This window comes from Atractosteus spatula, chromosome 7 (assembly GCF_055471065.1).
Source record: "Atractosteus spatula isolate fAtrSpa1 chromosome 7, fAtrSpa1.hap1, whole genome shotgun sequence".
NCBI lineage: Eukaryota > Metazoa > Chordata > Actinopteri > Semionotiformes > Lepisosteidae > Atractosteus > Atractosteus spatula.
Window position 1 is genome coordinate 59,985,742 of NC_142712.1, and position 23,798 is coordinate 60,009,539.

At 38.1% G+C, this 23,798-nt stretch overlaps 1 protein-coding gene across 1 annotated transcript; it reads left to right on the forward strand.

The window, feature by feature from the left end:
* The first annotated feature begins 872 nt into the window (after positions 1-872).
* On the forward strand, positions 873-23,664 carry etfa (electron transfer flavoprotein subunit alpha). Its single transcript, XM_088920587.1, has 12 exons — positions 873-992; positions 1,619-1,768; positions 2,605-2,686; positions 3,282-3,364; positions 4,775-4,874; positions 6,630-6,740; positions 7,601-7,702; positions 7,918-7,986; positions 8,271-8,353; positions 16,741-16,806; positions 19,079-19,159; positions 23,426-23,664. Exons 1-12 carry the CDS (start codon positions 954-956, stop codon positions 23,462-23,464), a joined length of 1,005 nt encoding a protein of 334 aa, XP_088776713.1. The 5' UTR covers positions 873-953; the 3' UTR covers positions 23,465-23,664.
* The last annotated feature ends 134 nt before the right edge of the window (positions 23,665-23,798 follow it).

Sequence of the window (23,798 nt, forward strand, 5' to 3'; positions counted from 1 at the left end):
ATTAATCCATTCAATTTACCAATCAGACCTAATTGACTTGTTAAGTGCTTTCTGTCATTAATATCATTAGTTCTTCTTTCACATCCATAACGCTAAAAGGCTACAAAATACAAAATACCGATTTATCAGGAGTATGTTTTCTCATTAAATAGCTAAAATTACAGTAGAGTCACAGAATAGTGCTTTTTGAATAAGGGCAAAGAGTAAAATAATCATCAACATGATAAAACTGTATTTAGTATTGTTTAGCCTGTAGTACAAGGTTCAGAAGATGCTACTGCATAAGTAAATTTTTGGTTGTTTGAAAGCATTGCTGCTTTGCAGTCGCTCTGTTGAATATCTAGTTATCCGTGCAAAGCACCAATCAAATTAACCCACTGTCTTTCAGTCGTATTTGTTGTTCTTTTTGTTATATTTTGAGATAGAAATATATTAATGTCAAGTACAGTAGGTAGCTGCGTCAGGTTGCGTAGGCTGCAAATGAACAGGTAAGAAAGGAAACACAACGCTGAAGAAGACTTCTTTTCTTTTCAGCATGGAATCAACCCGCTACCAGTTCCTTAATAAACGTCAAGTTTAACTGGGATTGAAAGCAAATTGGACTGGTCCTGAACGAGGGTAAGCAATTTTACACGTATGAAGTACGCCGCAGTTTTGATGACTGCTGTAAATAAAACTGAGCGTACTCTGGACATTTTTAAATATTTACAGTTGTTTCGACATTGTCTTCATTGTCAACCGGGCCACTCCAAGGCTGCATTCTTTGCAACTATGCAAACAGCTGGATTGTCTGGGAAGATGCGACGAAGTTGTACAAGTAAAGTTTATTTGAACGGAAGTTGCTGTAGGTCCAATCACTCGTCGCTTTGCAGGCTGTTTTCTTCTCGCGATAGAAGAGATTCTCTCTTGGAGTGGGAGTCTTTTAGCTGCTGTTCAAAAAGATCTCGTAAAACATGTACAAAGTCGTTAACAAGCAAAACGTGAGACAAGTGGTGAGTAGCTGTATCAGACAGCGAAAGAAACGGAAAGAGATCTGTAACCGTGAGCCCTTAATTGTAACAGCTGGCCGAAAAGCGCTCGGTGGGCATTGGACAGAGGTCAGACTTTGGGTGTCCTCTTGTGGGACAGTGCGCGTTGATCGATGGCTACAGGCTTCTTATAATATTTCCTTTGTTCGCTAAGTATTTAACTTTGTCTACCCTGGGAATTCGACTGGTTATCGTATTTAGGTGTGCATTTAAGGAGTGGATTAGGACTTGCAAGACATGAAGAGAGATCGCTCGTTCTGCAGGTATGCAGCGTTGCAAAACAGTTACGAAACGCATTCAAGTCCCATTTTGGTCTTTGCGTACGTCCAGGCTACAGGTGTGATTGCGAAAGCCAGAAGAATTGAAATGCGCATTGACGTTTTCCACAGAATAATTCTTCATTTTCGCTTTGTTCACGGCACATGTGTTTCACCGACCCTGTCATCACTGACACATTTCCAGTTCGTGGGGGAAAAAAGAATTTATAGTTTTCCACCTAGACATTAAATGAAATGTAGCTCACAGTATGTCTTAAGGATGAACCAGGGAAATAATACAGCTGTTGTTGATTGACGTGTTGTTCTCTCCAGGCCAGTCTCCTCCAGAGGTTTCAGAGTACCTTGGTAGTGGCAGAGCACAACAATGAGAAGCTGACACCCATCACGCTGAATGCCATCACAGCTGCCAGCAAGCTGGGAGGGGAGGTCTCCTGCTTGGTTGCTGGAGCTAGCTGTACCAAGGTAAATGGTTTTGATGGCTGTTTTCTCCAAGTCACGGTTACATGGCATGTCAAGTTACAGGATCACCATACTAAGAGCACTTAGGGTAGCCCTGGGTCACCGTCCTTGTTAGTTCTGCATGAAAGTCTTGGCTCATCTCTGCTTGTTACCTATAACACTTTAACTTTGTGGGTTTGCTGGTAAACACACTCTGACACACTGCTGTACACATACCACATCCTTCAGCACAACTACAAAAATACAATTATATTGGTGCTTTCCTTCTGTGGGTTCTGTTTTCGAACTGAGCTGAGAAGACACATTTCTCGGTTGGCAACAAAGCTGTGGGAAGGGTGTTGTTGTGCTGAGGCTTTGGAATCATCTTGGTTTGGTTCCTGCCTTAGAAAGGGATCCTTGTATACAGTAGCTGATTTACTCTTATTTAGTTCTCTCTTGACTGGAAATGTGGAGGGGGACACCATCAGTTTTGGTGTTGGGAATGAGCTGGTGCTGTTTTATTATACAGAACTATGTGATTATAGTTCTTTGTTTTACAAAATTTAAGTGAATAAAAACCTGTCTACAAAAAGAAGGATTTGCTTATCATATCAACATCAAAAGTGGTTCCCCATTGATTTTCTCTGTGATATTTTAGATACATTTTGTCTAACAACTGTACCTTACCATACATTTTTATAATGAATTAAAAAACTTCTTGTATTATATTTATATTCTCAATCCTGCATTGTCAAAAAAAAGTGATTAGGTTAGGTAGACTGCAGATTAACCATCTGTCTGACAGTGTATATGGTGATTAATACATCATTTATTAATTTAGTTTGCATTTTTGTCCATAGGTTGCTGAAGAACTAAGTAAAGTCCAGGGGGTTAAAAAGATTTTGGTGGCTCAGCATGATGCATACAAAGGTTTATTGCCAGGTAATTTTGTTTTATATCGCTTCACTTGGGGACTGTTATTGTTATTATTACAGGTTGATTGTTAGGGATTAACAAGTACTTTGATTTCAGTCTTAGTGCATTGTTAATCAGATAACATCAAAACTAGGTGTTCTGGTTAATACACCTGTGAAACCTTTCCCGTACCTGATATGTAAAAAACCTGAATCTCAGAGTAATACACTGTGGTTGACTCATAAGTGTCAAAACCCTTAAGCCAAGCATGTATCAATCTTTGAAGAGTTCTTAATTAAACCACACACAACACACCCATTTTTACTAAGGACAAACATGTTCATGGCAAAACTTTCATTTCTGTAAATTTTCTACATGTGAATTTCTAGTTCTTAAGACTTTCACTGCTTGCAAATTACTCCTGTTTCTTTTCAGAAACAGCCGTGTGTATTACAGATACACTGTAGGCATGTTACAGATGTTGTTTAGAAAACACTACAGTTGACTGATGAGTTTTACACTGTGCTCAAGAAAGACATGTCAATAATCTTTCATCAGTTCAATTGGCACTGGTAAATTCAAATTTGTGTTAACCAGGTGACTGTATTGTCTCTCTTTGCAGAGGAGCTGACCCCCCTGATACTGGCAACCCACAATCAGTTCAGCTTCACACACATCTGCGCTGGGGCTTCTGCTTTTGGAAAAGTAAGGGAAACCTGTCAGTCTCGAAATCACAGAGCCTCTTGGACAGTTACCTTCTACTGTTTCCTGGTTTTACTAATTTGTGTATATCTCTCCTGAGCAGTTCCATCTTGTGCTGCTAATTGCATCAGTATTGAGAAGCCAGGGTGATGGAATTGCATATGATATTTTGGGATGAAGCATTATTGCAGAATTTGGATTTTTTTCACTGTGAGCTCTGGTTCAGAAAAGTGGAACTTGTCTAGTGCATTTAGCACTTCCTATATCCCCTTTTGTACAATGAGCCTTTCAAGCTACATCCTGAAAAAGGTACAAAACCCGTTTATTGTGCCATTATTGTACACAGCTGCATTCTGGAATTGAATCAGGTGCTGTTTGTAACGAATTTAGTCCACAAGTTTTTTTGGTTGCTCTGATCCCAGTGCTCCTCCTTTACAGCATTAGGTTGCAGAGAATGTTACGTTCAGACTGGAAGTTTCTGAAACTAAAGTATATTTTGTGGGGCCATTGTCTTAGTTTTGGATATGGATGAGTATTTAATATATGTAAATTATATAAAGTTTACCAGGAAGGCCTGGAATGTGTACATTTTGAGTATAAATTAATTATTAAGGATGATTTATGGGGAAGGTCCTGCATCTGAATAAAAAATGATCAAATTTCCCCAAGATTCCATCTATTAATATGGGAAGCTTTTCTTCAATCAGTCTACTGTCCCTGTATATTTAAAAATGCACCTTGTATGTCTGTGATAGGGGCTTATTTCAATTTTCCTAAGAAAGCATCCACAATATGTGTAGTACTATCCTCAATTACAAGTTTTGTAATCTGTCATTCTGGAACAGAACTGTCAACTTGCTGATCTAATGGTATTTAAATTGAATTACAGTGCATTAAACAATATCTTGTATATTATAACCTGACTCATATTGACCGAAGCAGGATATTAGTCTTTATTTCCCTGAATAGCTGAATGCATTTCACATAATGCATCCTCTTCTGGTGGATACAATTTCATTTTATTAATAAAATGCTTGGGTTATCATTTGTCAAAGACCACTTTTAATTACTCTCTCTTCATTTTCATGTTAAAGCTAATGCATAGTTTACACTGAAGGACTTTTTTTTCCCCAAAGCTGAAACCAGACTGAAATCGGAAATTTGTTTGAAACAAAACTTTCCTTTTACGTACCAGGGCTGCTGTTTTAATCCAGTTTCTGATTTTTAGTGTCGGCTTAATGCAATTGCATCTGATTGGGGCCAAATCTGTGGCGGAAGTATCTTGAATTTAAACTTTCAGTGCACTCTCCAAGTGGTATTTTATGCAGATATTTTCATAAAAAGTCTGCTTTTTGTTTCTGATTATATTATGTTTCTGTACATTAATTCACTTCCTGCTTTTGTGTTTTTCAGAACCTTCTTCCAAGAGTGGCTGCCAAACTTGATGTTGCCCCCATCTCCGATATCATTGAGATAAAATCTCCAGACACCTTTATTCGAACAATCTACGCTGGTGAGTGTTTAGTTTTAGCGGACTTAAGATATTGATGCTTTTTTCTAATTTTATTTTCAAGAAACCAAAGAGTACATAGAAATTAAAATAAGTCAATGTTAAATAATTGCAATATAAGGCCCTCAGGGGTGCCAAAAAAGATTGGTATGATCTATAAAACTCACGTTCACAGTAGGGGGGGTCTGTCCTTGCAAAGAAAATAAATACTGTATGTTGTACTGCTCGTTTTCAGTCATACAGTAATTACCGTATATGCATCACTGCTTTAGAGCATAGCTGTAGCCAGAAATTTCTTTTACCATGAGCAAAATGTCCTGCAGCACTGCAAGCAAAGTGTTCAGGTTTTTAAATATAATGTAAACTGGCATTCTTAAGAACTACCATTTGAGTGAAGAATCCAGAGAAAAAGGGAGCAGTGTGCAGGTGTTTGCCACACAGTGTTACAGGTTCAGAACTTTGGGAAAAGCTTCCATTTTGTTTATGAAAACCGGAAACTTACTGCCTTGAATAGCCCTGGCTCACTGGACTTTACTCTTTTAGGAGTTAGTATTACGCTCCAGGGAAACTGTAAAGTGTTTAGACTTGCTTTTTGGGATCAGCGGTGGCAGACTTTGGAAGTTCAGACTACAGTGATCCCAGCTGTCGTTTTGGACAAAATCTCTTCCAGAGGAAATATTTAGCACTTCTCATATATTGAATATTATCTCCACTGTGTTCGTAAGGTCATAAAATATAAATAGCATCCAGTGAACTTAGCCACTCAAATCTTTGGCACTGCCTGAACAAGAGAGGCTTCAAGCTCCAATGAGTTTCGTGCAAGGATCCTCTGAACTACAAATTCTTGTACACAGAAACCCTTTTTGAAAGAAATGAACTGCAGTTCTTTTTTAAGTTGTTGGTTACAATGATTGTGTCATATCTGTTAATAAAGCTTTTGATGTTAACTTATTGCTCCAGTTCACTTGAGTATTTGGAAGATGTGCCTCCACCGCATCTTGGTATCCACTCTAAGTATTATTTGAATTGAAATTGCTCTCTCATTCTGCTCAGGATTGCACTTTTGTGCAAATTTGTGTTTGTTTGTTTCATGTACATGTGTGTTGTTTTCCTAAAGTAAATTTCTTGTATGTATTGTAGGTCACCCTGAACAACGGTGTGTACTAAGCAGAAAAGCAATCGGAAAGGAACTAGGAAATAGACTAAAAGCAGGGTGATTTTTTAAGATAAAGCTTAGGGGAAAGCTTTTACCTGTGCTTTCTGGATCAAAGAGTAGATTTGATATTGTAAATATAGTACAACTTGTTTTGCCACATGAAAAATATAGTATTTAAAATTGCTCTTATTTGAAGTAACTCACAAACTGACCTGAAGAGCCCAATCCGTTCTTCTGTTACTCCATGAATGGGCCTAGCAGTATAAGCATGCCAATCCAATACTGTAGTCAAATAAATGTACTTATTGCCCTCATTTCTTTAAAAAAAAAGTAAACAAATTCTTGTGAGCTTGGATTGATAGAATTTCTTATCAAATTGGATTTATTTTAGCATTGTCATTTTTAAATGATGAGTTTGAAACGATTCGGTAAAAGACTTGCCAATGAGTAATTCCCATAATAGTTATGCTTTCCAGGCTCTGAACCAAGTATAATATGACACAGTCACGAAGCCCATTGTACTTGAGCTGCTCACTGCAGGAGCTGTGCCTGGTGAGAGAGGGGTTGAGCAGTGTGTGACCTGCCTTTTGGTGTTGTTCTAGGGAATGCTCTCAGTACTGTGAAGTGCAATGAGAAAGTGAAGGTCTTCACTGTCAGAGGGACTTCCTTTGAAGCTGCGTCTGTGTCTGGAGGCAGTGCTGCTACTGAACAAGGTAAGGTTTCTGGCCACCACATCTCCCCCAGTCCAGCTCAGTGAGGATAATTTAGAACTTATCCACTTTGTCGACAGTGAGGACAGTCCAGACATAACCTTTTATGAACCGTGATCTTCCACTGCGATCTTGCCTATCAAAAACAGCACAATCCTGTGATTTCTGAAATGTTGGCCAGGCGCGTCCTGGAGCTCGGTACGGACCTCTGCTTTGCCAATGATAACTATCATGGTCAATTATACATTTAATGTACATCTAGTCGAAATGTCATAGATTCTGCATGGGGGACTTTTAAAATCTAATTCCACTGCTGTAAGTCAACGGACAGAAATGCTGTCAAGTTGAGCGCCTGATGTTTTTGTCCCCAGAGTTTTGAAGCGTGCAAGAATTGTTGGGACCATTTTAGCCCAGATTTATTCAGATAATTTAAATTTTCAGTATTAAATGATTATATAAATTATATAGTTGGTTCTGTGTGTAGTACTTTTGCTTCACAGCTCCAGGTTCCTAGGATTGAATCTGACTGTCTGTGCAGAGTTTGTGTGTTCTAAACAGGTTTTTGCTGTTTTTTTCTGGGTTTTCCTTTTTTCTTCTAACGTCCCAAGACATGCTGTCTACGGTATTTGAGTTGGTGTCTCCTGATTGCCCCCTGTGTGTGAGCCCTGCACTGGACTGGTGTCCCGTCTGGGGTGTAGTGTGGCCTTGAGCCCTGTGATTTCTGGGTTAGGCTCTGACTCACCGCAACCTTCTAAGGACAAAGGGTTCACTGAAAGAGGAAGGATCTTGCCTGTCGTGGTTTGGGCATGAATGAGTAATGGGTAGTAATAGAGATATTGCTGTATGCTTTGCTCGTCCTCCAGTTTCTCCCACTGGTGCTGTGGGCCTGTCGGAGTGGCTGGAACAGAACCTGAGTAAGAGTGATCGCCCCGAGCTGACCAGTGCCAAGGTGGTGGTGTCTGGAGGTAAGAGCTTCACAGTTCACTTCTGACCGATTGACAGAGGCCCTTATTAAAGAAAAGCAAAACGATCTTGAGTGCGTGATCTTGTAAGTATTTAAGTGTATTTTCAAGGTGATTGCACTGGATTGTTGTATCGCGTGTTGGATGGTTGACTGGTCTAGTTCAGCAGTTTTTTTTACCATAGGTGTTGTAACTGTTTTTGTGCTTGTTTCAATTAGGGAGAGGGCTGAAGAGCGGAGAAAACTTCAAGCTGCTATATGACCTGGCTGACAAATTGAATGCTGCAGGTATGCACAGAAAAACCTCTGGTACCTCTTAAGGCATCGTGAACAGAAGAGCATAGGCAGCAAGCAAGCTGAGGTTATTTAGAAGTCAATTGTGTTGTGCATCATGCTAAAATACTACATGCTGAGCATAACTGAATAGTGTTTCTTTTTAAAATATGCATTGTATTTCCTTTTGACTTGGGGATTATTGGGTTTACTTCAGATGCAGCTTTCACACTATTGAGTGGAGTGGCTTTTCAACATGAATTTTGTGCAATAAAAGTGAAATTGTGTTCTCTGTGCAGTGGGAGCTTCAAGAGCTGCTGTTGATGCTGGCTTTGTTCCCAATGACATGCAGGTTGGACAGACCGGAAAAATTGTGGCACCTGTAAGTAGTAAAGTTTTATATAGTGACAAGTGCATAAATGTCTCTTTCTTGTGATATTATGCACTGTAATGTACGTGAATGTTAGCCGTTGTTTGCCGTGTCTTGTAAAACAAAATTAAGACCTACTTTTTTGCCATGGGTAGTGTTTCTGAGTGATTGATGCAGGCTCACAGTAATGTGTTTATGTGGAAGGCATGAACTAAATGACTGTAATAAAGCCGAAATGGAAAAGTCTGTTGTCATGGGGAGAAAAACCAACCAGACTTGGTGCAATAAAGCTAGTCTCAATTAAACACTGCAGTGAAATAACCTAGCACATAGTTTTGTATAAATGAATGGTATTTGGCAGTTTTATTCCATGACCACTAGTGACTTTACATTAGACTTTGCAATAGTCCTATTTAAAGGGATAACGTATCAAGCCAGGACCCTTCATCACACCTGGTATCATTGTTCTTTACGTCTTTTGTAGTGTCCATAAGGTCTCAAAACCTCTACAACTAGCATTGTTTTTCAGATAATCGCAAATAATTACAAGAAGGTTTGCAAGCTCCTTAGAAAGCTCCGAACCTGACAAGAACTCGCAGGGACTGAACTTGCATTCTTGGAATGTTGCACAGATCGTTTACACATTTATAAAGACAGTTATAAATCTACCTGAGCAATATTGCAGGCGTGAGGGTGAGGGCTTATCAATTAACTGACTGCTAGGTGGAAGTAGTGTGGCCCACAAACAAAACTAAAGCTCCGGCTTCTTTCTCTTTGTGCAGAATATCTATTGATTTTTTTCCCCCCGCTGTCTCCAAAGAATGGAGTAGCTAGTTCAAGCATCATATACAATACGTAGGAATAATTTTATTGATTTTTTTAAAAGAAACAAAATAGATAAACAGTCTTGAATGTGTCTTGGTGTGTTTATAGAAAACACAGCACTCTCGTGTTTCTGGGTTTCATCTGTCATTTGAAGAATGGTCTGTATAGAGAAAGGGGCATTATGCCTCCATGTTTCAGACCGTGTGCAGTGCTGCGGCTAATTAAATAAAACGGACAGTTAAAGAAGTGTCAGTGCTGATTGCTGGATAATGCATAACTTGCCTTACTGAAATCCATCTCTTGTTGAAAAGACTGTGTTCCATCTGATGTGATGTATCTGTCCTTTTGTCTGATAAATGCTTCGTGACCTTTTCTGTTTTCCCTGTGTAAATGCTTTTCTTGTAAATTATTTAAGAGACTAAAAAGTGTTATCAATATACTTTTTTAGTTATGGAAGTAATTGAAGACCAGTTACCAAGAAGTACAACTTTATAGGTACGATCACTCCTCCATGCAGATCTGAGAGATTGTCTGCACGCAGAAACTTTAGACCACAGAAGTAAAATCTGTGCTTGAGAGCTGGAATCATGTGGATATTGTAATAAGTTTTGATTAAGCAACTGATGATGACTGAAAGATATTCATGCTGGATATGCTCTCCTGATTTAAAGTAATATATAAGGAGAATTTGTTAATCTCTTTGCAGCTGAACAGAGCTGCACAGGCTAGATCATCTGAGCTACTACTAGTGTGTAAATGTTTTTGTACATTTGTTGTCTAATAATAGGTCCAGTTTATTTTTTACATGTAAGAATGATACATTCACAATGTAAAGAATGTATACTTCCTGCATATATTTTTATAAAGATTTGTGTAGATCTTATGTTTCAAAGAACATCCTTTCAGACAGCAAGTGCAAGCATGTGTTTTCTCCTGAATGACAGAATGATGTTGTTTGACACATTGTTCTTTTTCAAGCATCTGTCTGGTGTAAATGGGCCACTGAGATCACTGCAGAAATGTGTAAAATCTTCCAAGCACATGGCCTGACTCCTTAATATAATCAACTGTCTTTCCACTGAGTTCCAAAGATTTTGTTTTACAGCAAATAGGGCTTTCACAACTGTTTCTTAATGCATATTAGCTTATTATGCCACTTAAGTTATGATTTATATTCATTTTTATAATTCACATACTTTGTGGTGTGACATGTTTCCATATTAATGAACACAAGAAGTCATAAATGTTGCACAAAAGGTTAATCGGGACTGCATCACACTTGTTTAAAAAAATCAGTTCTTGAGATCTTTTTAATGATCAGAATGTGAAGAAATGTTAAAGGCGGGTGTAGTGGAGTCTGTTTCCTCTCTTACCTCATCTAAACAAGTGTATGCTGGTTCAAGACTGTTGTTTCTGGCTTGGTTTCATGTCTTTACGAAGCCTCTCACATGTCTGATTATTAACGTGTGACACCCTGAGCTGCAGGAAGAGCTCTGATACAGCAAAAAGAGCTCTGCAGTTGAATTTATGCTCTGGCAGAATGAGGTGGCGTATAGCAATAAGCAGGCAAGGCTTCTACATTACAAATCTGTCCAACCGTGAGCAAAAATATTTTACACTATTTTCAAGCTTCTTGAGTTATACTTCCGGAAATCTAAATTATTTTAGGGTTTCAAATTGAATAAGCTTAAAAAGGTTAATTTTCCATTATCCTGTTCAACTGGGATACCCCAGCTGTCATTACCCACACATTAAGGGAGCTTAAACCACCTGAAATTCAGTTAATGGCTGATTTGAAGTCCTAAATGATTTACCATATCCATTAGTGAGTCTAACTGAAGAACAGTAAGTGTTGCCCATCCCCCAGTCCTGGAAATTGCTGCCAGTGTTACCTTTTGTAGGTTTTTAGTTTTTTTCGCTTGCTGTCTGTGTGTATTTGAATTTAATTGCAACTTCTGTTTTGATTTTCTGGGCAAAATAAAATCCTGAACTGATGGTTTATTAACCATCAGCTGAAAAATATATAAAAAATAATAAGTCCTCGTGCATTGTATTCTGTATTATTATAATAAAAGTGGAACCATGTTGTGGATGTATAATTCATAATTCTTCTGAGTTAATGCAGTATTCACGTAATAATTAATATTTATTTTTGATTGCTGCCTTAGGGCATTTCTGCATTGCTGGGTAAGGAACTAGTCCCCGGTTTGCCTTATCTGTGTAACTGTCTGTCGTTTGTTTTATTTTACAAATGCGTGACGTGTATTCTTTCTGTGTAGAATACTCCAAAGCATTAACTAACTTATTAGGGCCTTTACAGGAATAGATGTCAGTCTGAAGAAGAGTGCAACACCTCATCAAAAATCCATTGAAAGGGCTGGGAAAACTATCTGCTTTAATCTTTATTTTGCATCCATTTGTTCCTTTAACACATTTTCCTTAGTGTATTAAATGTATCTGAGGATTGATGATGGGTAAAATATGCAATTTGCATTTTATACCTCATGTTGTTCTCTGTTCATTTTGGTTATATCTGCTATTTCATTTATTTTCTGTGAATTTATGTGTCTAATTAGGAGTTAAATTCATTATGGGATGTTTGGTTTGTGGAATCCATTTTGTCTTGGATTATTGCAGTTGCTGTTACAAACTTGCTTCATTTTATAAAAATGTCTAAGACAGCCTTATAGTTTTTAAAAGCCAGCGATGGTACGTCAAGTCTGGTTGTCATCTGAGAAGAAGATCCATATCAGCTCTTATTTCAGCAATCTAGTTGCCTGTGTACAATTGAGTGGAGTGTCTCAAACCAGGGATGCAGTTATAGTTCTATGTCAATAAAAAAGCCTAAAAGAGCAAAATTGTATGAGTATGTTTATCTTTTTCAGGGAAGTAGTGAAAGTTGCTTAGTTCAAAAGACACCGGTCACTTGTCAGAAACCAAAGGCAAGACCTACTAAAAAAGTGTTTTATATAACACTGCTTGGAACCTAGCTCAAACCGTATCTGTAACAGACTGGATCAGTATTCTGCGCCTTGGCTGCTGGGGACGTTAGACATTAAAATCATCGTGAATTTTGGCTGCCTTTGACAGGAGTTTGAAAGTGATTTCTCAAAGACTGACAAACCAACGAGATGGATCTCCTTATGGTGTAGGAGAGTAGGGGATTGTGGACAAGGCTGTTAAATAAACCATCTTCAGTAACACGTACCCTACTGTTCCATTTAGTGGATTGACTGGATTTACTGACAAAGCTGGTGTGATTTATTCTGGGATTTCTCACCCTCACCTCGTGTGTAAAGTGAGTATGCTGTTGGTGAAAGCGATGTAGGAAATGCGTTTTTACCATCGGCAGCTAAATACTTCATAAGGTGTTGCTTTAAAAAACGGCGGATTCCCGTATTTGTTTTTGTATTGTCATCCTGTTCGCAGTCACAGAGGGGGGTGCGCGGTGCAGAAGATGACATTTTGAAGGAAAGCGCGGGTCTCGGGAATGCTGAGCATGGGGCGTGGTGTCAGCGGTGTGTTGTTCCTTTGTAGACATCAGTGTTCACATACCTGCGAGCTGGCGGCTTGTAAACCCCTTGTCTTCTGACACCTGGGGGGAGATGGCATGTGTGAAGGGGTGGATGTTTGCATCACTTTGGGGTATTTTATCACCAGGCCGGCAGGTGCAGTTGCTGCTCCCTCAGCAGCTGTGAGGGAGAAGGATACTAGACGGCAGATGATAATAGCTTAGGGAAAACTGACCAAGCTTGGCAAATTGTCTGGCCATTTGTTTCTCTCTCCTTTCCCTCTGTATATATTTTGAAATGAAGGTCTGTCCAGAAGTAGACTGAAGTGGAAAACTTTGGAGAGCTGTTTCCATGCAGCTGGGGACCAGGCTAGTTCCCCCCCCCCTCGCCCCCAGCTCGCAAAAAGCACTAGATTGACAGCCCCTTTCATACTGTATTATCCGGCCTGGCTTTTAACTCCAGGAGAACTGTGTTCACAAATTGATGCTCTGCTCCTCAGGGGCTGGTGCAGAAACATTAAATTGTACTAAAATATTCATATGTGAGTGCATTTAGCTGAAAGCAATTGATGTGGTGCTCCCAGGAGAGAAAATGGAAATGCTGCTGGGCCCCGCACTCTGGCAGACACCCTAAGCGCTCTTCTTAAGAGTAATTACACGGCCTGCCTGATCAAAGCCCTTGAAAAGCTTCCTGAAGTGAAGAGGATTAGAGCTGGTCGGAGTTGCTGTGTACTTGGGTAGTTTTAGACTTGTAGCATCCTTGTCTTAGGGCAAGCCTTTCTGAGACATGCTGAGTTTTGTTTTGGACATTCTGGACATGCCAGCCTGTTAGGGCTCAGAATAGAGTTGGTTTAAATTTTAAGTTTGGTATAAATTTGTACTTAAAACATGGAATTAGTGACACATGTGGATTTTATTCATTATTTTTATCGTATGAAAACATTTTATTATATTATGTATATATATATAATTTTGGATCACTGTTTTATAGGATTGCTTAAACTTGTTTAGCTTCTGTTACCAGGTAGCTTGTAATTTCAAAACTATAATGAGTGAATTGGGTTAATTTCAATGTGACATTTGGCTATTGTGTAGTTTTCATTTGGTCTAGTTTGGTGCTTACAGACCTCTTGCAACACTAATCATTAACTTTTGTGCAGACATTTTACAAACTATTCTACAGACAAATGTGTGTCTCAAACAAAAGTATGCTTTTGCTACTGAAATACAGCTGATGTGAAACAAGTCCTAATGATAAATACAGTTGTATATATATATATTTGCCACCTGCTTATTTTAAAACGTTTGTTCCATTTTTACCAATTCTGGTATAAACTGGAAATGAGGGATTGTTTAGTCAAAGGCTGTTGAATTTGTCACTGTTGAGAAAAGGTTTAAAGTTCATGATTTATGCCAACTTGTACAAAAAATTTACACCCGTACCTCCTTCTATGTTCTTCTTATGAACATTGAATACTACAAAGCATGTGAATTGTTGCACACAGTTCGAATAACGAAAGCCAACTTTGAAACTACAAGGAAGTTGTATATTTATAAACCTCCTTCAAATGTAGAGAGTGAAGAGGAAGGCGTCATACGACTTGTTTCATATCGAGTGTACCATTTCCACTGACTTGTATGGGTGAGAGCCTGCACAGAGCCTACGGACTGGTTACTGTTACTTAGGAATGCAGTGTACGCAGTGTTTTTGATTACTGAAAGCACAAACCACAGTATGGATGTTACTGTTTCTTTTGTCATTTTCTGGTGACAAAAGTAAAAAAAGGGGTAACATTTTAGGGGTCCAGAATGGATTGTAATTTTTTCCCCATGAGAAATAATGGAATTACATTCCAAAAAGAGGTACAGGTGTATTTTGTTTATTTTTTTTTCATTGAGACAAAACTTTATCTTATGACAATAATATTCTGTACTAAGGCTTCAAAGTCTTGGCAACACCAATAAAATATATGGTCAAATTGTTCATTAGATGGGAAACCTTTTTTTGAGTTTTTGATTACATCCAAAGTGCGTGACCATGTTATTTATTTTTTACTGATATGTAATGATGGCTAAAATTAGTAATTGCTGTGTTGAATTTATGAAGCACTTTTAACCCCAAAGGATCCCCAAGCCCAGGAGGGGACCCACTTCATCCAAAGCTGAAATGTCCCCATCTGGGTGATGTGCAGTATCGCTTTTGCACCTGCAGGGCCACTGCTCCACACATGGGGTCGAAAAGGGTGATCTTGCCAGATACCAGGCATTATTGCTGCTTTGCGTGGTAGTAATGTTTGTTACAACGTTGATTGTAACAGCATGGTTATTGTTCCACAGTGGTAGATTTCCTCTTCTATTTTTATCCGTTTTTATCCTTTGCAGGTGTTATATGTAAAAACTTGCTTTTATGTGTACCAATTGTCGTAAAACACGTTATCACATTCATTTCAAGGAAAGAAAAAAACATTGCGTGTGTGCTTGCTTTTAAGGACTGCTTATTTTTCATAAACTGATTAGCTTTTTATTGCTTGTAATGGTTAGTATGACATCATTACCATACATTCATATTTCCATAAATGGTCTCTTCCAGAAGCCCAGTCTTAGAAAAAAAGTCTAGATTAGGGACTCTGTTTGGACCCCTGTTCTGAGCTTCAAAGAAAATCAAGGTTTATTCTTAAAGGGCGTAACTGCGAGAGAGCTGAAAAAGTGAATGTAGTGAAGCAAGAAAAAGCATCGTGTGATAGTTTATTTTCCTTATTGCACTCTGTCTGGTTCCCAAAGGCAGTTTAATAACCACTGAACAGGATTGTAACAGCTAAAAACTTTGGTTATAATTAAACAATTGTCTACAAAATGCTCTTTGTAGAATTTCCTGCCTTTACCCCCTTCTTAAGAACAACTGATTTATTTGTCATATAGATGCCTTGAGGATGCCTCAGGTACTGGTAATTACTACCCACTTAATGCTCCTTGAATCCATGTTGATTTAGGTCACGCTGAACTGTTTGGTGAAGAGTCTTTCTGATTGTGCGTTTCCATACAGTGGGAGAGAAAAAATGTGTTTTTTAAAAAAACTAAAATTTTGTTCAGTTTTGATAAACACTATTTGATAAAAAAAATGATCAAATGTGTTTCCTGCTGTGTTGTGCAGACAGAAAGGCAGCCCTGTCGCTTCTCTTTAGACTCAGTACTCAACCAGTGTCCGTGAAATAACTCTGTGCAGCAGTGTCCGAGAACCACAGTGGGACAATTGGGCTGACTTTCCATTTGCTGGATCGGTTGTCTGAATGTCTGCAAGTGTAGTTTCTCTCCTTTGCTTGTAATGTTAAGACTCTAAAGTCTGATATCTACAGTATATGGGAATTCAGTAATCTTACCAGGGAATATAGCAACTACAGGATTAAGGCTAGCGTAGGAGTATCTAGATGAAGAGTCACAATGGCTGGAGAGTGTGCGGTTCTGCTGGCATTGTAACAGAATCATTTAGAACAGAAGATCATCTAAAAAAGCTCAACAGTGTCCCAATCAAACCTATTTTAATCACACTAACAGAACCAGGTATTAATAGCCACCAGCCTGCCAGATGTCCTCTGGCTTGGCCATGCAGTCTAGCCTGGATAGTGTGTGTGTGTGGTCGTGATCTCCCCACCCATTCTGCTGTACCGGTATGCTTGCATTACATGGAACAAAATATATTGGTGCTGTGTTCCTGACCAGTCCAGAAACATAAAACCAAATGAGGCCAGCACAGGTCTCCTCGTGAAACTACACAGGCCACCTCTGCACACCTTTAATGTTCTTGAACTGGATCATTGTTGTTGGAGTTCACTCCTGAACGGTCTCCTTGCTTTGGCACGCTCTGACGCTGAAACAGAAATGTTCAAATCAGTTCTCAAATGTGTGTTTGTAGAGGGCTGTTTATAGCTAGACTGTGTGCAATGCACAAAAATAGATTTTAAAAAGGACTATGACCTGGTTAACCAATTGTTTTTTTATGTCTTCAAGCTTGTTTGAATACTGTGGATACTGAGATTTGCTCTTGTATTGGCACTTTAATCTACAGGAGCTGTACATCGCTGTTGGCATATCTGGAGCTATTCAGCATCTTGCGGGCATGAAGGACAGCAAGGTATGTCTTCAAGCATTCAGCTATTTTAATAAGTCTTTTGAACGGTTAAAGAACAGTGTGTTTTAAAATTGTAGGAGAGAATAATAGAGAAATTAATTATACCCATCTCAAAACCTTGAAATAAAAATGTTATGGATAGAATGAGTTTAACTAATAAGCATAACTGCCCCTGTTTTTAAACAGATCATGAATTTCATAGTGAGAAAAACACTTCATAAGAACAATTTTTCATATTCTTAAATACTGATTATATGTTCTGATGGCATGTGAAATATGCTGCACATTTTCTATATATTGTTTTAAGAGCAACCAATTATATATAGTAGTGTATGGAAATGTGTGCGCTTGCTGTGTCAAGATCTAAACAGCCTGCTACAGATGGTGTGTTAAATAAACCCGTCACAAGCATAAATTTGCAGGCATTTTAGAAGAAAGCCTTATTTCTGGTCTGTTTGTTGAACCCCATCAAATATGTTTGCTAATTTCACCGTCTGACACATGAATTCATGCATGACAATGTAGAATTTCAATTATGGGTCCTGCATGCCATGGAATTAAGGATGCCTCTGACATTTCTGCAGAGGTGCCACTATGTGGAAATGCCGCAGAAAGGCAATGAAACTTTAAACAGGTTTAATCTAGAGCGCCCAGAGCATCCATGTCTGATTGCAAACTTTTGTTACTTGTGTGACAGATTTTTGCCTTCAGTTCTTAGGAGCCTTAGCTGGCAGATTAAATGTGCATGCAGGCTTGTTCTGAAAGTTATTTCTTAAACATTCTGTTGTATTTCTAAGCTGCAAAAAAAAAGCATTGGATTTAAAAAAGAAAATGTTGCTGTACTCTGCTTGTTAAGCTTAATTACTCTTGGTTGCAAGTCAGGGAAGGTGAAATGCTTTCTACATACTAATATTGAACTATATTTGAACAATTTAGCAGAATACACACAATATAAACATGATTAATTTCCTCCATAGACACAGGTTATTGAAGAAGCAGGTGTGCATTTTCATATATTAATATGCTTTCACTTCCTTATATTGTTTAGCTGACATTTGTGTTGTTTTTCAGAATATAAAGAACACATTTTGAGACAATTATTATGAACATAAGCATTTTCAAACGTACAAGGAGGAATCATAGGTACAGACGGAGCTCGGATATAAAAGAGTGAAAGATGTGAAAATGTACATTTTCCTTTTTATTTGTGGCGGTGGAAATGCCCAAAGCCTTGTTTAATAATTACTTTAAACGTGCACTTGGATAAATGTCTCCTAACTGGGAACTATGTAGTTATTGTGTCTGGAGTTCAAATCCAGCCTACTCAGATTTATATTATTTCTTTCTCCTCTTGTCACTGCTGTGACCCACTTTTAAAATAAGTAATGGAGGAGAAGCTACTTCCACACTCCTAGAAGAAAACAGTTTTATGTAAATGTGAAATGTAAAAATTCCTGTGTAGCCATGGCAACAGTCTCCTGAGTGAACTTCTTTTGCCATGCGAGTTATCTTCATTGGGATATCCGTGCACTTAAGAAGTATGTTTTAAAAGGGAACCTGAGAAGCTTTTTAAAGAACTATGTATAATTTATTTGTATTTTTCTCTTGCTTCAGAGGCTCTTGAAAGAATGTTCTGAGTGGGACGTATTTGTAATATCATGACCAGGGTCTTATAACACTGTGGTAATAAGGCCGTGGGTTTCAGAAGGGGATCATGCAGAGAGAGGAAGTTTTATGCCACATTCACCTCAAGTAAACATTTGTCTCTAGTGTTGAACAAAGGCATCAAGTATATATATATACTATTATGTTAATCATGTTTCAGTTTTTTAGCAGTGACTGTTCTTGCTCAGCGTGTTCTAAACATTTTTAATAAAACATACATAACTCATTTCCTTCGTTTCCCTTTTTTATGATGTGTTTTAGAGGAAAATAATAGGGTTTTTAAGTTTGTTAGAAAAGTACGTTTGGAGCATTATGTATTTTTAATGTAACAATGAATAAAATATTTTTTTTATAAAGCCTGATAAATGTTAAGGAAGAAATGTACATAGTGGTGCTAAATCTTAATATTGTGTCTTGTTGTATCTAGGCTGTTTTTTATTACAGTGGCCATACTGACAATTTGTCAGTATCACAAACATAGGCCCTTGGTGTACAGTACATCTCATGGTCTTAACTGTAATTTCCTATCAATTTAATGTAAAATGCATTTCTCTTAGCTGCTGTCTATATGCAGGAGAAAAATGAATCTTGTATAATCTTGTATTTTCAGACAATTGTTGCAATTAATAAAGACCCAGAAGCCCCTATCTTCCAAGTTGCTGACTATGGCTTAGTTGCTGATCTTTTCAAGGTAAGATTGTTACATATCCCCACTCCAGAAGCTATATACTAAGTAGATCATAATAAAAGCAGTGCTCTTATTTTGTTATTATTTCTACTCTAGTTTTAAAATTATGATTTTTTCTTCTAAAATGAAACACAGACTGAAGGAATGTTCCAAACAGACACCCTCATCAACTGTACTATTGGTAGAATAGAAACCTGAGTTCGTACTCCTGGCACTAACTCACTGTTCAGAACTAAGTGCAGGCCTGCACCAAAATTACTGTTATTTCTAATTCATGACAGCATTTAAAATTTCAGTAACTTTTTCGATGTGGCATCGGCAGTTATGACGGGTAAAGTGGAAAGAAACGTGAGGGAAATTGTCAGATCTAAAGCGCCTTAACATTTATGAGTCGGCTCAGCACTAATTCAGCAGCGAGTGTGGAACTAGAAACCAGGCTCGTTTCTGACTAGGGAGACAGTACAGATATGCATTTTCCCCTCCTTTGTACAGGATGAAAAATACGTAGCTTTTATTTAGAATTATATATTTTGAAAAAGTGGCCATAGATATTTGAATAATTTTCTTTTAAGCCTAACCTGGCTTAGACAGACGGATAAAATATAGGTCCTGCTGGATTTCTGCTCCAGAGGTGGGTCTGGTTTTTGACGTTGCTGCTAAATCGTTACAAGAAACAAATGCTGGTATTGCTCTTCCAAAGTGCCTCAGCTTCTCAAATATTGACCGCCTGTAACTAGTTCACATTTCTAACACGCGTGTTTTTCTTGCCCCTCTTAAGGTGTTAATGGGACTGTTTGGCTCTTGATTGTTGTATGTACAGTATGTTACTTAGTAACAAAAGTGTTTGTCATTGAGTTCATCCAGGACAGACTTCAGATTGTCTCATCACTTACCAGGAATAGGCAGCTTTCTGATGATGTATGAATATGTAGATTTTTTCATCACGGACAGTTTTCTTAATGATTTTCATGGTTGTTCAGTTGGAAGCGCTTTAAGGAATTTAAGCATTTAAGGAACTGAACAGTTTTGCTGTTGCTTATCAGTTTAGTTTTGATATAGTGGAAAGAAGGTACTTTACGTTAAATATAATGTTAGACGTTTGGAATATTGTTGCATATTCTTGAGAAGTTTTAAGTGTAAAGAAGAATATAAGGTGGCCATATACTCTTAGAAGTGGGAAGTGGTTAGCTATGCTTATAGAAATAGATCCAGGTAAAATGAGAAATTCCCCTCAGCTTGCCAATTGAATTATTACAAACTTGAGCTTGATGACAAGTGCAGTTTGGGCAGCAGGATTATAGTAAAAAGCCACCACTAATAGCCTGGCTTGTAGTTTTCAGTATGCAGGTAAGTCCAAGCTTTCATAGGACCTGACCCATGAGACAGGAAATTATTTCTAGAAGAAATACTTGATGATATATTAACAAGTGTTACATCGAAAGGAGCTGGGTAATAGAACCTGGCTATATTACTATTACTAAGTTAAAGGACATGGACCTATGGGGAGGCAGCTTGAAGGTTAAAAAACTACAAGCCTTTGGAGTAGAGTGAGCAATCAAGTGAATCTGACACACCTGGAAAGCACCTGCTTCAGCTATTGAAGACATACCAGTCTGCAGCTGAGCAGAGAGGTGAGAGGAAGGTTGCTAGAGATTGGGTGGGACAGAGATAGGAAAATACATTTGTGTGGAAGATCACTCATTTTTTGGAAAAGGCATGTGAACCAGCATATTTTGAACTCAGATTGGTAAAGGAATATGGTTGTGACTAAAACACAGCCTCTGACTGGAAAACGAACATGAGGTTGAAAAATATTTTTTAGTATAGTGCTGTTTCTCTAAAAAGCTGAGAATTGACGGCATCTGTGAACACTCAGCCTTCCAGTGTATTGCAAAGTTATCTTAAATATTGAGAGAGCTGCTTGTCGTGGTGGTGTAGGCAAGAGGTCCTGAAGTATTCCTGCCTCTCCTGCTTCTCATTTCACCGGAGCTGTTCTTCAATGGTTTCTAATTGATTCTTAGGACCCACTTTCAGACGATTCAGAATTTGGACAGGGTTTGTAACTGGCCTCGTCTTTGAGCTAGTTTCCAGGTTTCGCACCTGCCCTAACTCAGGTTTATGTCATGGAAGTGTCTGATACTGTCCTTCCCACCTGTGCCAGTTCATCATTAATTAATTGGTCACGTCCTCAGGGTTAAGACAGGCATAACGCAGCAAAGATTTAAATGAGTTGAGAAGAGACTGGGTGGAGTCTGAATGTTAACTACAGGAGTGTTGATCAAATCAGGAAGCACAGCACCTGCCTTGAACTGCTGGTTAAGCTGTTGGAAGGCGTAGCTTTTTTCCATTTAAAATTATATTCTTTTCACCTCTTTGATATTGACTTCATCTTTAAATTCGTGCAACCTCTACAATTAGCTTTATCTATTAATGTTAATCTGTGTATTCTAAACCCTTGTGAGTGAGTATTAATTAATTATTTTGAATATTAAATATTAAACCCTATGCCTAATGGTCATTGCTAATGCAGCCAGCCCTTTCTCAGATCATGACAAGAAGTACATCCTTCTACATTTTTTATATCCCAGCTCACCCAAGCAATCCTGCACTGTAGCAGTGATCTCATACATTACCTCCTACCTACATACACACACAAGGAACTGGATTAACCTATATTTCATTAATCCAATGCACATTAAACATTAGGCGGAAGAATAGTTATTAATTATAAGGTTCATATTGAAAATGAGGTTTGCGCCCAAAGAACTTAACATGCTATTGCCCAGAGGTTTATGACAAATTCAATTTGTGAGGCTTGAAATAATTTTCTAATTAAAAGAAAATGTATGTAAACATTTTTTTTTATATTTTAAAACTTTTCTTCCTGAACTTGCTATGCTATACCGTAACTCCACTGTAGCTTTGCAGGCTAGTAATTCCCGGATGAGTTTTTTTCTTTCAAATTGTTTTACAAAAAACACTAGATAAAAACAGACCTTACATGCAACCAGTAATACAGTATACTCCAGGCAGTGTCTAAAGTCTGAAAGCCTGTTGGGTTTATTCCATGTTGCGATTTGTGAAATAATAATCAATGTAATACAATAGGTGATTAAGTAGTACTGTACATCTATCCTTATAAAGACTATTGCTGAATGTTTACATGCAAAAACTCTTAACAATTAAAACGGTTATTTATGTTATGTTTTATGTAACAAAAAACACAGGTAATGGTCTTTATAATAATATATTTCCATCGTTTTAATTTAGAGAAAGTTTGATTTAATATGGAAAGCATGTTCAGATGAGCAGGCATCTGTTGTTCCAAGACTGTTCGCTTGTTCTGAAGACCGACTGGCACAGCGAAGCCACAGAGGGAAATGACTGAGAGAGCTGCCAACATTTAATACTGTTCCTGAGCTGAAGGCTGAGGTTTGGGCAGTAAACACAAAGGCATTTCAATAACCAAGAGACAAAGCGACAGTCGGAAGAAACAACATGTACACTATTTTCCTAATAAATTTTGTACGATGCATTATTCCACCTAATGGAAATGCAGATCTGTTAAATTATTGAAATCCTGAATTCATCGGTGGAGATTTCATCCGGGAGCCTTCTGCTGTGGGAGAAGCATTAGCCCCTTGAATGGGAAATGGTAATTGATAGTTAAACACAAGCGACTGGTGTTATTTTCAAGTTTATTTTCTGTTACCTTCCACCAAACTGTTTACATGCCTAGCTGGGTTTTATAGTGCTGTTCTAAGTTACAGTGCCTGCCAAACTGAGTCTGGGCCCCGGCTTTGACAGAAGTGGCACAGTTGGACAGAGTGCCAGAGATTTGGCACAGACTTGGGTAGCAAGTTCTTTGTTTGCTGTAAAAGAAGGAGCAATGCCTTTTTTTTTCTTTGGAGCAGTTCAGCTGTATGTCATTACTTATTCACCAGGTCTGTGATGTGTGACGAGCCCTAGTCTTTTAGTAAAACTCTGTAAAAGTGTAGGGTATTAATAGCAGGCAGAGCTGTGAGCTGGTAGCTGTGGGTTAAACCATGACTGATTCTCAAATAACTGTTTAAACCGACAGGTGAAGCATACACACCGCAGATCCCTTTTGTTATCAAAACGAGTTTTATTTTATCTACGTCTATATATTTGAATATATATATATATTTAAACTCACTGTTGCTGCATCTCTTTTACACACCTTTCTTGGTTAGCTCTTTGCATTTAATACTCAGACATCTTGAACGGAGGTTTGTGTTTTACTCCTAGGCTGTTCCTGAAATGATTGAGCAGCTGCAGAAGAAATGAACTTCAAGTCGGTGAGCCTCCTGCCCCAGTTGTGCTCTCAGCAAATACAACAGTTAATACTTTCTATAGAAAAAAGCCTTAAAAATTTATTACGAGAGTTGTTCTGATCTCATTTTGAGACATTCTTTATGTATAAGTCAAGGGTCTGTGTGTTTTTGTGCTGTACTCTATGTAATTAAAACTAATTTTAATTATGTGAATCATATTTTGTCTGTGAAGGAATGGAGTCGAATCTTTGATGTGAAACCCAGTTAATTCAACCCTCAATAGTTTCATAAACAATCAAAGAAGTACTGTTATTTTCAGATTGGCATTGTAGAAATTTCTCTTCTGA

Bases quoted from the DNA above. Each gene is read 5' to 3' on its own strand.
- etfa (XM_088920587.1), top strand. From the start codon at position 954: ATGTACAAAGTCGTTAACAAGCAAAACGTGAGACAAGTG. The intron at 3,365-4,774 runs GTAAGGGAAACC...TGTGTTTTTCAG, and splicing joins GGGCTTCTGCTTTTGGAAAA to AACCTTCTTCCAAGAGTGGC. The intron at 7,703-7,917 runs GTAAGAGCTTCA...TGTTTCAATTAG, and splicing joins CAAGGTGGTGGTGTCTGGAG to GGAGAGGGCTGAAGAGCGGA.